The sequence below is a fragment of the Uloborus diversus genome, chromosome 10 (assembly GCF_026930045.1).
Source record: "Uloborus diversus isolate 005 chromosome 10, Udiv.v.3.1, whole genome shotgun sequence".
Classification (NCBI taxonomy): Eukaryota; Metazoa; Arthropoda; class Arachnida; order Araneae; family Uloboridae; genus Uloborus; species Uloborus diversus.
The window spans coordinates 118110440-118127911 of NC_072740.1; the positions used below are offsets into that span (position 1 = coordinate 118110440).

Here is a 17472-nt window from a genome sequence, read left to right on the forward strand (position 1 = left end):
GTAAAAATTTGTTCTTTCTCAAAAAAAACAAAAAACAAAAAAAAAAAAACTTGCATTTGCGGACCGTTAAAGACATGTTTTTTCTTTTTTTTGTTTTACTGGCCGGTGACTTTTTTTTTCTTTTCTTTTTTTTTTCATTTCTCTCTCTCTCTTTTTTTTTTTTTTTGCAAAGGGGGGAAAAATGGATTCGAGGATCGTTAAATAGTTATGAAAAAAATTGATGTGATTGAGGATTTTTCTTTCTTTTTTATAAAATATAATAATAAATCAACTAATAAATATATAAATAAAACTTTCCTTGGTATTAAAAACTGTTGTGCTGTTACAAAAAATTTAAATGTTAAGAATAAGATCAACAGCTGTTGTAATAATTATACCGAAATAATAAACATTGCGGGAAAATCATAAAAAAGTACGAAAGGGAATCACAAAGGTCACGTAAAAATATCGTACAGGATGTAATTTGAATTGTGGCGTTGAGTGAGATTTCCTTGAGTCCAGCGATTCTTCCTTGAGTAAGGAAGAATCGCTGCTCCAGATGAGACGGTGCGTATAAAACCAGTATTAATAAAAAAAAATATGCATTTTGTCAGGTCTTTAAAAACAACTTTCTTCTCAGTTATAGAAGCACTATCTAACATGCAGACGAGAAAGGTATTTGTTTTGTCTAGTTTCTTACAGAAGTTGCATAAGCTTAGCTTTTCAGAGGCACCAAGTACTTGATGACAACGAGTTTCAAAAAACACAAATACATTCGCTCTACTAATTACGCGGTTTGAAACTGCACGAATTTCGAGCAATTCCTTTGAAAATAATAAAATACAACTGCTATTTGGTATAAAACTGTTTCCTAATATGTCGTATGATAAAATAGAAGCTATCATCAAAGGCAAAACTTTTCAGAATAATAAGGGGGTACACTTGAAACGAAATACCGTTGTTGTGAGTCTCGAACAGCACGGTTTCTGAGAATACGGAGCCAATTAAGGGAGTTAGTTGTTTGGGGGATTGCCTGTATTCTTTTGGCGACGCTGCATATTTTTGATATTTTCTCATTTTGCGCTTCATGCGTGAAGAACAGTGATTATTACTTCTTTTCGTTTTCAATGCTCGTGAATGGCAAGCATCTTATTTTCAACAGGTTTGGTTTTTTTAGGGGGGAAGGGGACAGATGATGATGTATTTTTAAATATGTCCTTGCGCAGCCAGTTATTTCCTGAGTATGAGTGAGTGTTTGTGGGGGGGGGGGGGGCATCAAAAGCCAGAATTGTTTCTATCGTGGGGGTTGGTAATAAGTCTTTTTATGAATGTATATAACCACCATGGTGGAAAAAGCAAAAGAGTTGCGTAAAGTATACAAGCAAGCGAGGTAAAAGAAGCTGCGGTGATACTCGGTTTCTTTGAATTATATGTATTAGCGGTGGAGATGAATACATATTTTTGAGTAGTAAATCTGGAAATAGAGGTAACTTACATTAATGGATGGTATGAAAAGTACAGAGGCTACAAAACTTGAAAAGTTTTTAAGAAAAACTAATATATGCATATAGACTCCCACCCCCTCCAATTGCAACACTAAGCAGAAGCGGCCCCATTTTTAACAATACAAACACTATGTGTGCTTATATATATATATATATATATATATATATATATATATATGTACATTAAACAGAAAACCCGTAAAGTTGGTCACCTGTCTAAGTAGTCTAAGTTGAGTACTAAAGTACGACACCGCAAGTGGTCAACGCACACAGGTTTCACTGTATATAACTGTTCATTAAGTAAATATTTCTATGCTAAATGAAATATTTATAGTTGAACACTAGTCAAATTACAGAATTCATGCAGTTTGCGCTATCATACATTATTAACTGAATGCTCTGCGACACAACTTAAACTGTAATCAAGTCAAAGCAGTTCAAGTGAACTGTTCCATGTTCATATGGTTCTTGTCAACTGTACTTCTGTCCATACGGATCAACTTAACTGTACTCACGTCAAATAAATTTAAGTTAACTGTGCCTATGTTCATATGGTTCATGTTAATTATACACATGTCCATACAACTCAAGTTAACTGTACTCATGGTCATGTTCATATAGTTCAGATTAGCTCAACTCATCTCAAGGTCGCCGAGAGCCAACGCGGGCCCTTGTCAGTTTGATCACCGGGCCCACTCAACTTCATAACACATTAAAAACTTATACTACTTCGATTCCTAGTCCCCCCCCCCCCCCAAGGCCAGGCCTCTATACTAAGTTCATGGAAAAGATGGAAAGGAAAAAATTTGCCATTTAGAGTCCTTAATCACATGTTTGGCTTGGACAAGAACAAACGGTGGGCGAGTGAGAGTACTATCGGTTAACCTTTTTTTTTAATTCCAGATAAAATCCCGAAAAGTGGCCATACTGGCAAACCTTCTGTAAACCTGTTTGTTTATTTTCGGTCTACCTTTTCCACGAACAGAGTGTAGGCTGACTTACTGACATGGTCCCTCGTCGGCCCTGACTCATGTTAGCAGGGTTCCATTAGTGCGATGCTACATGTGGACAAGATGTCCTATCAACACCGGATGAACTTTGCGCCACTAGACGGCGTCGGCCACTAGACGGCCACTTGGCATCGTAGATGTAAAATTCCGAAGCAAATGCATTTTTACGACACATGCACCCACAGTTTTCGAGAAAAATGCGAGAGAAACATCTGACGTTATACGTTATATGACGAAAAGTATTGGGACACTTTCAAAAATTCACATTTCTACGGATTTCTCAAGAAATAAAAGACCAATAGCTCTGTAATATTTTTTACATAAAAAGTATACTCTAGCTGTCATTTTCTAATAACAATTAAGTCCGCTATTCATATAGGGGACCAGCAACAAATTGAGGAAACAAAAAAAGGTTTTTGATCATTTTTCATTGTAAATAGCTGGGAATAAGCAACAAATTTCAGAAATAAGTTATAAATCTTTCAAAAATTTATTATCTTTAAAGTATCTCTAATACCCACGGAGATATAAGCATTTCTTTCAAAATGCAATTTTTTAAAGGGTTTTCGGCTCATATCACGCAGAGTTTTCCGTCAAATGTTACTAAACTGTAAGAATTTTTGACAGCATATTAGAGAAACATACTAATAAAATTTAAAGTTAAAATACTGAAAATTTAATGAAATATGAACGTTTAAAGCAACTAATTTTTCACCGCGCATGTGCGAAAGATAGCAATTTATAACGTTTGTAACCCAAAGCTCAGATATATCCTACATCTCATAAAAAATTTCACCTTGATATCTTTAAAATCTAAAAAGTTATCAGCGATCTAAAAATCCAAATTTCTATACTTCTTGGATAGGCGACGAATGGTAAGGGGTCGTTGGCAAACTGGCAACACTTTCCTGCTATCGTTGCAGAGTGCTTCATGATAAGAACGGATTATTTGCGAACGATCCCTCACGATTCGTCGTCTCGCCAAGAATTATTAAAATTCGGCTCATTAGATCGCTGATAACTTTTCAGATTTTAAAGATATCAATGTGGAATTTTTTAATGAGATGTAGGATATATATGGGCTTCCGATTACGAATATTATAAATTGCTATCTTTCGCGCATGTGCAGTGAAAAATTAATCGCTTTAAACGTTCATATTTCATTATATTTTTAATATTTTAACTTCAAATTATATTATTTTGTCTCTCTAATATGCTGTCAAATATTGTGAAAGTTTAGTAACATTTGACGGAAAACTGTGCGTGATATGAGCCGAAAACTTTCAAAAAAAAAATTTGCATTTTTGAAAGAAATGCTTATATCTCTTTGGGTATAAGAGATATTTTCACGCACATATAAAAAAAAATTCTCGATAGGTTTTAAACTCATTTCTGAAATGTATAGCTTATTCCCAGCTATTACAATGAAAAATGATCAAAAACCTTTTTTTTCCCTCAATTTGTTGTTCGTCCCCTAAATGAATAGTAGACTTAATTTTTGTTGTAAAATGGCGGCTGGAGTATACTTTTTATGTGAAAAAAATTGCAGAGCAATTGGTCTTTTATTTTGCGAGAAATCCGTAAAAATGTGAATTTTTGAAAGTGTCCCAACACTTTTGGTCATATAGTGTATCCAGCATACGAAAAAAAAAGTTTAATTCAAACATAAACATCGGTATTTGTTTAAGTTAATATAAGAAGATTTTCAAAATATTTATTGCTCGTACAGAGGTATACCATGGAATGGTTCATTCCACTCGTTTTTTACTTAGACTGGATATGTCGTCATACTTTTTTATGCATTCCGAGTGAACAATCCAACGGTGCAGAGTTTATTTAGTGTTGATTGAACGTCCTAGATATACCAGGGCTGTGGAGTTGGAGGGAAAATACCATATTCTGACTCCTAGAATTTTAGCGTGTTCGATTTCGACTTCTTTACCCTAAAATCAGATTCCAGAACCCCGACACTGACTCTGCAGATATGCAGATTCATAGTGAAAATGATCGACTCCGACAATTGCAATTTGTCTTCAACTCCCGATTCCGACTCGGCAGCCGTGGTATGTACTCGATATTTCAAACAGATATTCCTCATTTCATCAAAAAGGTAAGACCTGCAACACTACTTTTTAAAGGCATTAATATCAAGCTTTCTGTTATAACTAGTCTTTGAAGAACATCGTGCAGACGGATATCATATTTCAGTACTCGTAAGCTAAACTCTATGGGGCAAATGTCTTCGAAGAGAGAATCAACGCTTCTATTTTATCGGTAAGTAAATGTATATACATATTTTTTGAAAATTTATCTATATCTTTCAGTGCTCATAAAATTAATTTTGCAACCATGATTTTTAATTTAAATATATACAGTGAAACTCAAATTTTACATCCCCCTGCGAATCTACTTCTTCCCACACTTAATGTTTTTTTATCGGTTCTCACCATCCGTATGCATTTTCCGTTTTTTTTTTCTTTTTTTTTTAACACAATCCCTTGAGAAACATAAAATCGGGGTTTCATTCTAGTTACATAATATGTTTTATTCGTTACATATGTGTTTTATTATGTAACGTATTATATGTGAATAAAACATATTACGTGTAGTTATATAATATGTTTTTTTCGTTACAAAAATGCATTTTGCGCGAAAGTTTTTGTTCCCCTAAAGAAACAGTCAAAACACTTGTTTATCTTTATTTCAAATTCATTATTTTATTTTTTAAATGATATACTTCTGCCATCCAGTAACTCTGTTCATCTGTAATCTCTTAAAATTTGGGCAGTATTTCACTGGATTTATCTGTAACAAGTGAAACAAAAAAGAAAAAAAGAGAAAATATTGCTTTCCCAATTACGAACAAAGAAGGTATAATTACAGTTTAAATTTTTATAAGGATAAAATTTTTTAAAGAGATGCAGTAATAAATTAGCTTAACGAAAAATAAGTATGCTTTTAAATTATTGTCAATCGTCTTGTTCTGAATTGCGTTTAGAAATTAATCAAATAGCTATATTTTCAATTATTTAATTGAAATGTTTGCACTGTTATTTTGTTACGAACGTAATAAGGAAAATTTTATAGGATATAGATTGAAAAATAAAGTTACATTGCACTGATTACTGAAAATTTAAAAAATCCTAAACACTATAAACTTTTAACTTTTCATGTTCATAACCCGTTGCTGTTCTTGCTGTAGGCTGAATTGCCATCAAGATGTTTTATTATTACATGAATTCCGAAACAAAAATGAAAACTATATGATTGATTGCTCGCAGCCACGGTCGGGCTCAAAATTTAGTTTCGCAATTTTTCCCTACTGAGAACTATTTTACGTCATGATTTCCTAAAATATCGGGATTTCCATCTTCAAGACGGAATGTTTGTGAGCTACATTCCTTTTAAATTAAATTTAAAATTTCATACTGTATATATTTAAAAGGAAAAAATTTTTTTTATCCAGATTCGTCGTTTCTAATTTTTCCAAAAGAGTGCACACAATGTAAATTCTAACCAAAAACAACTACCACACCAAAACAAAAAATAATTTCAAAGTCGGGGGGGGGGGAGCAGTTGACTCTCTTGAGCCCCCTAAATGATGGGCTTGATTCTAAGTTTTATATTCTTAGCACAGTTCCTCTGGACTTTTCATGCCTCAAATATCGCTACAAAAATAATAAATGAAAAAGTACTACTTCTGAAACGACAGCAAAAAACAACACAATCCGAACATTTTAGTAGATTGTCATATTCAAGGACATTTTTCGAGAAATGGGATTTTTAGACGGCTAAACATGTTATTTCATTTCAGATATTTTTCTTTCTTTTTTTATATATTTTTTTGATAACCTTTTATTGACAATAACTTAATTTGAGTTAATTTGAATAATAACCCCAAATTAAAGGAAATGATTTGGGAAGGACCACTGACACTGGAATAAAATTAACACATAAAAAATTCAAAATTCACAGTGACAGCTTCCTTGTATCGTCAATACAACGTGGAGCAGATTGCGACTCCGATTGCGTGAAGTGAAAAAGACAGAAAAGAAAGTTCTTAAAGATAGTTTTTTGAGTTTCGCTTATCTGTCACTTAACACGTTCTTCAACTAAATTGTGCTATTGATGTCACAGAGAAAAAAAAAGTCTTTGAAATTAACTCAATCTTTAAAAAAAAAAAAAAATAAATAAATTACAATGGAAATTTCCTCCATTTTGATCAAAGTTGTTGAATTGTCGCATTGCAATATACTGAAAAAAAAAAGAGTTAAATTAACTTTCCCTTCGGGACTAATAAAAAGAAAAAAACCTCTCTGATGCTGGGACGCTACATTCTTTCTCGCAAATATTTCTGCTGCTTCATCTCAAACAAAAGCCATTTTAATCTCTGACCTTTAAAGGTGTCATTTGGTTTCATGTGGCAGCCTGTAACATCTTTAAGGTGCCATTTGGCTCCTTCTGGCATCCTTAAGTCTGGCATTTGATGCCCTATGACACCGTTAAGGAGGTGCCGCTCGCCTGAAAGTGCTAGACAGAGGGGTGCCCATTCCCCCTAAGAGCAAGGGCGCACCCCCCTAAATGTCAGGAAGACCCCCCCCAAAAGGAAAAAAATAAATACCCCTAAAAATTCAATGGCGCAACCTGCGCCATGACCCCCCCCCCCCCCCCAGGTGGGCATCCTTGGTGCCAGATGCAGCCCGCTGTTTCTATAGAAAAGTAAATATTTCTTCTTCTTAAGGAAAAAAAAAGAACATTTCAACCCTCTATATTCTTTCTACTGATGCTCAGAAACTACACACTCTCTAGCAAATATTTCTGCCCCTTCATAAACCGCTTATGACTGGCTTTACGTAGAGCGCTGACTATTATTTAGGTAAGTCAAGTGCAAAAATTAGTACCCATGACGTCAAGACTATTTAAGCAAGTAAGTTACTTCTGCAGGTAGAAATCAAGCGAAAAACTTTTTTTTTTTTTTGTTTATTAGCCTCAATCCTTTTTGACACGGACGGTAAGAATGGACTCTTTTACAACTATCATTGCATCTGATCAACCTTTACCGATAGAAACAGCAATGAATTATAAAACATGTAAAAACAACGTCATTTTCGAAGAGGACACATAATAACTTTTTTCAGAATAAGTCTGCTGCTCAACAGTTAACGACTTTCATCTTTTTTTTTGAATCAGTAGCTGCTTCACTTTTTCTCGAAAATGTGTGAAAGAGAAGGAGGGTTTTGGTCATTTGACTGAAGTAAAATTAATCAATAAAATTAGCCGCTGCTTAAGCATTATCAAACTTATTTTGATTCCAGATTGCTCGAAAATTTCTTTTTAATGGTTTATAATAACTTTTATTAAATTTTATCTATTATTCATTATTTATTTTTAAAAAAAATACAAAAGAGTTGTACTAAAATGAACAAACAAAACAATAATAACTAATGATAATGTAATAATATATCTAACTAATAATAATAGGTAGCATTAACAATCCTTAAATTCAGTCCGTTTATTCTTGTATGATCCGTTCAGGATATAATTAAGTACAATTATTTCCTGTAGAGATGGCAATGCTGGTAGCTCACTACAGAGATTTAAAATTAGTGGTTACCATTTTCAGCACTTCGCTACCTATGATTTTTAATCACTGTAACGAGCTGCCAGTATTGCCGTTTATAGAAAATTCTTGCAGTTAATAAAAACCTGAACAGAGGATACAAGAAATTCTGATTACGATTCAAAAGATTATTAATGTTGCATATATTATTATTATTTTTTTATATTGGAAAAATTCTTTTATATTTGTAAAAATGTAAATAATGGATGAAATGAAGTAAATGTTTTTAAAAATCATAAAAAGAATTGTTCAAGCAATTGGTCATCAAATGAAGGTTGACTTATACGTAAGCATCGGACTTATTTTATTGCCTTGAGACAGTTATTTTCAAAATAAAAAAAAAGGGTAGCATATTTACTTATTTAAATTGCAAGAAGAACGAAAAATAACCTGAAACTGAGTAGTTCAAATACTAACAGCAATACCAATGATCTTGATGATGATAATAATAACAATAAGTATAATAATATATTTATGAGAAGCATAAGATAATCATATTAGGATTCTATGAAAGTATTGGGGAGGGGGGCGGAGAGATTGCTATATTGCTGGAAAAATATCCTAACTCTAATCATCACAATTTTTTCATCTGATATTTTTTTGATATGAAGTTATTCTATACACATAAATCCACAAACACACATACACACACTTATGCATATTATGCATTGATTATGTAAACTTAAGAAACTATGTGTGTATGAGTATATGCACGCACATATTTTTACCGTAATCATTTAAAATGCTTGTACTTAGTTCAGTACTATTAACGGTTTTTCTTTTATTTTACAGGTAATGTCATTCGAATTGTAGAAGAAAAAAATAAGCAAACAAGTTTCTGAAAAGAAAAAAAAATCTTACCAGTGCAAGTTTAAAGCCTAGTTTACAACTATTACCAATCTGGAAGAAAATGACAAGGCTTCTTTCAATGAAAAATTTTCCATCAAACTCCTATCCAATCTTTATTACAACACTAGAAAACCGTAGAAGACTTTCTCAGGACACTACAGTCGAAGAAAATGGAACTATATTTAGCTGATCTGTATATTTTATTTCATCAGGAAATAATATTTAATACTTATCGAAGTGGCATTAATATTTTCTCGAAAGCAATATCGAAATATTTTGCCCTACAGCTTAAGAAAAGTTCTTTTAGCATAATAAAAACTAAAGTAAAATAAAGCTACAAATATTTACCTTTGATTAAGTTGCGGAGGAGCCATCCATTTTTACACGCTCAAGTAGATCACTTTTACTCAAGTAGATAAGTATTTGCAATACTGATCAGTAAGATCAGTATTGCAAACTGTTTACCGTAAGCGTCAAGGAAGTAGTAAATGAAGATGTTACTCTATCAAACTCAAAGGTTTTAACTAAATATGTTTCTCTTCAAGATTTAGTGTAATCCAAAGATTTCAAAATACCTTTTTTTGGCTCGAAAGCTCTTTATTGGGAAATCAGAGAAGTGATTCACCAACAGCAAATCATAATCAAACAGCAACGAGAGGGATCGCATGAAAACTGGATCTTTATTGCCATCATCCAAGTGAAATCCAGAGCCTCCCATGTACTCCGTGTGATGTGTCTGAATCCAAGCATTTAGCTGAGAACAGAGATTCATGGCCAAAACTAATACTTTGAAGTAAATAGCATGAAATTTGATTCAGTAAATTTCAACTTATATTTTAAAAGACAGTTAAATTTTCAAATTTTTGAAAAGTATTTTGTATGAAGCAGACATGTAAGTTTAAAAGCACGAAATATCATTGAAAAATGTATTTAAAAATATGACTCAAACCATCTCCTATTTTTCTGACTCTTGTTCATACGATCAAGACAAGAATTATTGTGTCTAACAAAAACTTCAAGCGATATTTATTCCTTTAACTTCAGGAAAAACAAGTAGAAAAAAAGATAACGTTATAAATAAATAAACAAATGGCATTAAAACTCAAAAAAAGATCTGAACTGTTGACTTTATTGGGAACTCAGAAAAACGATTCACCTACTGCAAAGCATAATCAAACAGCAACGAGAGAGATGGCAGGAAAACTGGATCTTTATTGCCATCATCAAAGTGAAACACCGAGCTTCCCATGATCCGCGTGATGTGTCTGACTACAAGCATTTAGCTGAGAACAGAGATTCATGGCCAAATTTCCAGGGCATTAAGTGAAAGCCTATCTGCCAAGCAGTCACGCCTCCGACCACCAGATAAATCAATTCCCAGAGATTTACAACGGGGAGCCCGCTCTTTCAGAGAGTGGTTAACAGGTAGTTGCGACCTCTTATCGCTACAAATGGTTCCACTGTCTTAATGACAAATATTCCAAGATATATTTTTTTCACTTCGCTTACGATGCGATGTTTGAGAATTACTATACTGTTGCAGCGCTCGTTTTATTTTAGAAGTGGACTTGCGAGGATCGTTACTGACTAGTTAATCTTAAATCGTACATATTAACTTGCACACCAGACGAGCCTTTTATTATGTAGTAGTAACAGTAGTTAAATAATTAATATAATTATTCAAAAAGTAATAATCAAATTTATATACTGATAAAACTGTTGGTTGCATATGGCATATTTTAGGGTGAAATGTTATAGCACCAGCACCAAGTCCGCAAGGGTACCATTTGGCTTCCTACAGCACCCCATAGCACCCTATAAAGATGGCATTTAGTTTCGTATGGCACCTTTGGAGATGCCGTAGGTTACCATACTCCACCCTTAGAGTGCCAAAGGGAGCTAAATGCACACTTAAGGAATTGCCTCTGATGTGTTACAACGTTTCACCTTAAAAGGTGCCACATGCAACCTGCAGTTTTAACGGTGTTGAGCTTACTTTTACTTGCATATTAAATACATAAATAACTTTTGATTTTCAGTGATGTTTTTGAAATGAAATAATATCGGAGAAAGGGGTAAATTCTATTTGAGAGTGTCTTAACAAAAATGACTCCCTATGCCCCAAAAGGGATAACTTGGGAGGAGAAGGAAGAGAATGGAAAAAGAATTTTTTTTTTTTTTTTAAAAAGGACCAAATAAGTGATTACAAAGGCTTTATTAAAAACGTTGTGTTGGCTTAAACAAAAGAAATTATAATTAATACAATTTTCCATGTTTTAGATCTTAGTTTAAAGACAAGAAACAATCAACTTCGTTTGCTCAAGGACGAGTCAGAAAAAGACAAAACAAGTCATAAATGAAATTTTACAAGCATACTGATGTTAAGTGCTGTGAATCGTTAGCACTAATGAAAAAATAGCTACCAGATTCAAAGTGCAAGCATGCTTTGTGCCGTGGGCAGATAAACGGCAGTATCTGCAGAAATGAGTTTTCGAGGCATTTGAAAAAACGCGTTTCGGATTCAATACTAACAATAGGGAAGAGTTGGAATTAGACGTTTTTTCTCGCTTCTTTTCAGCGGAAACCAAATAGATGACCGGAATGAAACAAAAAAAAAAAAAAAAAAGAAAGAAAATTTCGCAGTTACTGCTCTTTAACCTGCCCACGGCAGCAGTGGCGCACTCAGGATATTTTCCTGGGAGGGGCTAGAATTTTTTTTAGGAACTCTGATATGTGAGTAAAGAGGTAAAATTAGTGTTTTTTCTACCTGTCCCAGATTTATGAATTTATGTAGATTTGTTTTAGAAATTTCGTATCAATAATGTTTTATTACTCAGTTTTTATTTTAATTGTGTAGCAACTTTATAAAATTTTAAGGAAGAATAAATTGCGCTCTCCTGTTCTCAGTGCCTTCTCTCTCTATTTATCGAACCACTTCTACAAAATCAGTTTAAATTTGCAAATCATAAAAGACACACACCGACTTAATTATGCTCAAATTAAGAAAAAACACTGAATAAAGAAAGCTGCAACAAATGCTTTCTTTTTAAAAAAAGAGGCTGACTTTTTTGTGGAGAGAAAAGTCGAGTGTTAGGAAAAGAGTTTTACAACAGCCGTATTTTAAGAGGAGTATTTTTCAAATATTTTGTAAAATCCCCAAAATTATAGGCCAAAAGACGCAGTTTTAGCCTTTCTTTTTGGTCTGGTCAAGGAGGTTATGGCCATTTCTGAATTTCATCTGATCTCTGGGAGGGGCTTAAGCCCCTTCGCCCCCTCTGTGGGTGCGCCACTGCACGGCAGTGTTACTTAAATATGTTTAATTGTTACTTCATTTACCTTCGCTTATGGGAATCAGCTTCTTCCCTGTATTTTAAATGCAGTAATATTGCTATTAACAAAAGCCCTTATCATCGTAAAATCGACGCAATGCATTCTTTTTCTTTTTAAATCTGAAAAGAGGAAAAGAAACCAGATAGTTAAGGTTCCTCATTTTTGATAATTATAACTAACTTAATCCAGTAGACAAACTAACAACACATATAATAAAGTCAGGAAACAAGGTATTAATTTTAACATGGCAAATCACGGTATAACTTTCTTAAAATATTTTAACAAAATAGAGGGATAGAGATCGATTTCAATTTATTTTATTGCTTTATTACCCACTGCTTCAGTGAATAGCATCCCCAGATGGACGGTTATCAGCTCAGTTGGTAAGAGCACCCGAGAGGCAAGAAAATGTAGTTTTTGAATGACTGATTTTCCTCAGCTGTATTCTGAACTAAATATTAATATAATCTTAACCCCTTGGGGGCAGGATCTTAAAGCACAGTTGTGTTGCGTTACTGTATTAAAAAAAAAAATCATACGGTTATTTAACTCTAACATTGATAGCAGTTATGCTTAGCTTGAAGGTAAAAGTTCCGGTTACACAGTTTTTAAAACATTTTTCATAAGCTTCTTTTAGCCTTAATTCTAGTTATTGGTTCTTCAGGTTTAAAAAGCAATTGTTCATTTTTTAATGAATCCGTTAGAAGCGGCAATTTCAACTCAACGCTTCTTTTTTAAAAATCTCCATCCTTACGGAAATTGGTGAATACGTAAGGAAGTTTCATTTTTGTCGTTAACGGTCGCTAACCGTCTTATTATATGGCTCCATCCTCTTTGCTATGACTTAAAATTTTAACAGTAAAATATTTTATGAAATATAAACATGACATATGCGAATATTTAATTTCACCTAGATAATCATTCATGCCGAACTTAAGGTGTTCCGGTCACTCAGTTTTTTTTATACTTTTTAAAAACTTCTTTTAGCCTTAATTCCCGTTATTGGTACTCGTTCAAGTTTAAAAGGCAACTCTTCATTTTTTAATGAATCCCCAAGAAACAGCAGTTTCAACTCGACGCTTCTTTTGTGACAATCCTCGTCAAAAACGGAAATTAGTGAATATGGGAAGTTTCATTTTTATCATCGACGGCCGCTCATCGTCTTATTATGAGGTTCCATCCTATTTTATATGACTTAAAATTTTAACATAAAAATATTTCATGAAATATTTATCTGCCACATACGAATATTCAACTCTATCAAGGATAGCATTCATGTTTTGAAGGTACAAGTTTCGGTCACACATTTTTTTTTTTTTTTTCATACTTTGAAAAACCTTCTTTTAGTCTTAATTCCCATTATTGGTACTAGTTCAAGTTTAAAAAGCAACTGTTCATTTTTTAATGAATCCGCAAGAAGCGGCAGTTCCAACTCGGCGCTTATTTTGTGACAATCCTCTTCATTAACGGAAATTGGTGAATACGCAGGGAAGTTCCATTTTTATCATTAACGGTCGCTCACCGTCTTATTAGAAGGTTCGATCCTCTTCTTCCGATCATCAGGAATGAAAGAAAGCCAAAGAAAGACTCAGAAAAAAAAGAAGATAGAAAGAAAAAAATCCAGCTACCATAGCTCATTCCGCAATACTAATTGATCCCTGTATGGGTAAAGCATGTTGTTCAGGTGCAGCAACTATTGAGCTCTTCTAATTATCCGACCGAGATAAGACAAGAAACCTTTAAGAAAAGGAGGGGGTGCCGAAGACAACTTAATTAGTACTCTCAGCAGAGCTTTAATCAGCGGATGCACCGCTCTCATTAAAATCGGACGGGCCCCAAATCTAAATACGCGCAGCGCCGATACAAGTTTGCTTGGCTGGGAAACTTTCCCTTTTAATTGATAAGGCGTTCATTAATAAAAGACTTTTAAAGGAAGCCGACTTTCTCTGCTTTCTTGGCCTAATTACGCGGCTTAGCTTCTTTTTCTGTTTTAATCAATTCTGGCTTGGTCTAATATTTTGTTTTGGATAATCGAAATGCCGGGTTATTAACAGTTTTGTAAACCAAGTAATAAGGGAGAGCCACGGGGATTCAATAATTGGCAAGAGACCATTTGTTGAACGCAAAATTAAAATCAAACTCCTCGTGACTTCAGATTAAAGTTCAACTGAAAAGTTGGGTATGGTAATTTGGGAGGACTTTAACCAGTATGGATCTGCGCTATTAAAACATCTCGAAGAATGTAATTAAAATGCTTTCTATATATTACTCCAGCGAGAATTTTCTTAAGAACTTAATATGGGAACATATTTACTTGATGGCTTTGTTCAGAGTTATATCTTGATTATTAAAATATTTTTGTTCATATGAAGGAATTAAGCGAGCTTTCGAGTAGAAAAGAGAAAAAATATCAATTCCATGTATAAATTAAAATAGTTTTCTCAAGTACTGTATTGTTTGAAAAGTTTGTTTCCTCTTAGGTAATTTTATTTGAAGTTTTAAGATAAACGTCTATATCCTTTTCAATTTTCTAATTAATGGGGCTATAGCAGCATACGTCATACGTCTCTTTAAAGAACGTCCCATCATTCATTGTTAGAAAAAATCATGAAAAATTAGAGCAACATTAAAAACTAGTATGTTGTGGCCATCACGAAACTTTCTTCTATATCTTTCTTGTGAATTCTGATCAATCCCTATGCTTGAAAAGAATGCAATATTCCCAGCAAAAAAAAAAAAAAAAACTTGACGACCGTCCGAATTCCTGAATTCCCGCAAAAGCAAAGCAAAGAACGACTTGAAAGTTATTTTAAAAGCCTTGCTTGAATTAATTAGATGTTTTATTTGTTAACAAACATAAAATGGCAACAGTTATTAATTTTAAATCATTGCGATAACATTTCCGATTATCTCCCGAAAATTAAAATCACGTGAAATAAGCAGACGAGAATATTGTAATTTATCTTTCTTATTGTTGCATTCATAAAGCTATTTTTATTAACACAAAAAAAAAATCAGACTCCCATGGAGCGATTGGCGCCAAAATTGAAACAACGCCTATTTACAAATAGATTCACATTTATTCCAAATTTCATCCAGAACGTAGCATTACTTCTTGAGAAATGGCACTCACAATGAAAAAAAAGAACATTCGATTGCGCCACCCCCTTTTCAGCTTTTGACACCAAAATAAAATCAGCTCTTATACCCACTAAGGTCTACTTGCCGATAAATTTTTCTTTTATTCCGTTAATTATTTCTTGAGATACAGCAGTCACAATTGACGACAAAAAACGTTCTATAGCTCAACCCCCGTTTGAGTTATTGCCACCAAAATTGAATCAGCACCTGTTCCTGTTAATGGCAACATATGGTCCAAATTTTGTTTGATTCCGCCAGTTACTTCCTGAGGAATAGCAAGCACGCGTAACTCAAAAAACGTCCCATTGCTCCACCCCCCTTGGAGGAATTCGCGCCAAAAACCAATGGGCACAAGTTCACATAGGGGCACATATGTGTACCAAATTTCGTTCGATTTCGTGCGGTAGTTTTTGCTGTAGAGCGGCCACAAAAAACTGGTCACACACAGACGTGACACACACACATACACACATACATACACACACACATACATACACACACACAGACAGACAGACATTTTCCAAAAATAGTCGAAATGGACTCAGCACACCTCAAAACGTTCGAATCCGTCAAAATTCGAAATTCGAAAATTTGCACGAATCCAATACTTTCTTCTATATATTAGATATAGAAGAAAGTAATTAATGTAATGTCATCAGTCATCAATAAAGTGTGGCGACAATACGCAGTCGAGTTTGAGAGCGAAAAACATCAGTTAAATTTAAACAAAAATAATTTCCTAAAGTATTGAACAATGATTGGGGAAACTCGTTTTAGCAAAGTTCGACCGATTAATAATAGTATAGTAAAAGTTAATCTGCTTCAAAAAAAAAAAAAAAAAAAACCCGCAAATGAAAGTACAGACAAAAAATTTGTCAAAACATTCAAAAAATAAATAAGTGTTAGCGTTATCTATAACTGGCTCAGACAGTTCTATGTGACAAACCTTTCGATTTGCCAATGGAGCATATGAAATCATGAAAACAGCTTTGGAAAAATCAAATCAACTTTCACCCATAAATTATGTAATTTAATATTTCCATTTCACTCATAAATTATAAGTTTATGCTTTAAGTAAATATTAGGTAGTACAATGAGCAAATGATCTTCACAAAAATTTCCAGCTAAACTATGTGGAAAATTAAAGAATCTAAAGCTTCTGAAATTAGGTTTGAGGTCTGTTCTTGATCACTTAGAACATCCAATGAGCGTACTTATCGATCATAACCTTGTATATTAGCATTTAAGGAAGCCACTTTTGGTCAAAACAGAAAAAAAAAAAAAGACTTCAGTGTCTACATCAAAGTATAACCCAAAAAGATAAATACAGACATGAGCATGGTCAAATTTTATTGATACCAGCATAACACTTCTGTTTACAATCGTGAGTAACTCTCTGTCCGAAAGTTACTCACGGTTTAAAGGGAAAACTTTTTTTTTAAACACGTTAAAGCAAAAACAACTGGTCACGTTGACTGGTTTTGCATCATCAAAAGCAGAGGCGGATTAACTGGTTTGGTGCTCGTCGCAATGTCTTTTAGATGGTTTCTTAAAAATAAGCCCCCCTCCAAGAAGAAAAAACTACGAAAAATATTGTTTCTGTTCTTTTTTTGGTTCCTCTTTGGAGCCCCAATGTCATTGGGGCCCCTCGCAATTGCTACATGGTAAATCCCCCACTCACAAGCATGAACTCAAGACTACAGATTAAATTCGAACAGTAGCTTCAGAGTTATTGTATTATATAATGATTATATAAGTTGAGGTATGACTTTGACAATGTTTACCTCTTTTTGGGGTACTAGAGAAGGGGGATAAGCACGGAGTTGAGCTGGGTTACTTTTGAAGATGTTCTTTGAAAGCATTCTAAGTCAATTCGTGCTGATACTACGTCCCTTTTTAACTGAATGCCTCAAAAAAAGTTAAACACTACCAAAATTATAGCTCAACGCATCAGAGCCCCATTATATAGTGTTTCTAGATTATTTTGCAAAATAAAGAGTAAGTATAACCTGCAGCATCGGCACTTCTGCAGCTTTTG

The 17472-nt window shown here is 33.7% G+C and overlaps 1 protein-coding gene across 1 annotated transcript in view; it reads left to right on the top strand.

Annotated features, from left to right (window-relative positions):
- LOC129231486 (uncharacterized) overlaps nt 1-9235 on the top strand; it is an 82948-nt gene extending 73713 nt beyond the window's left edge. Inside the window, exon 3 of the mRNA XM_054865815.1 lies at nt 8907-9235. Coding sequence (XP_054721790.1) covers nt 8907-8956 — 50 coding nt within the window. The 3' untranslated portion in view covers nt 8957-9235. The remainder of the gene's footprint in view (nt 1-8906) is intronic.
- Nucleotides 9236-17472: the final 8237 nt, after the last annotated feature.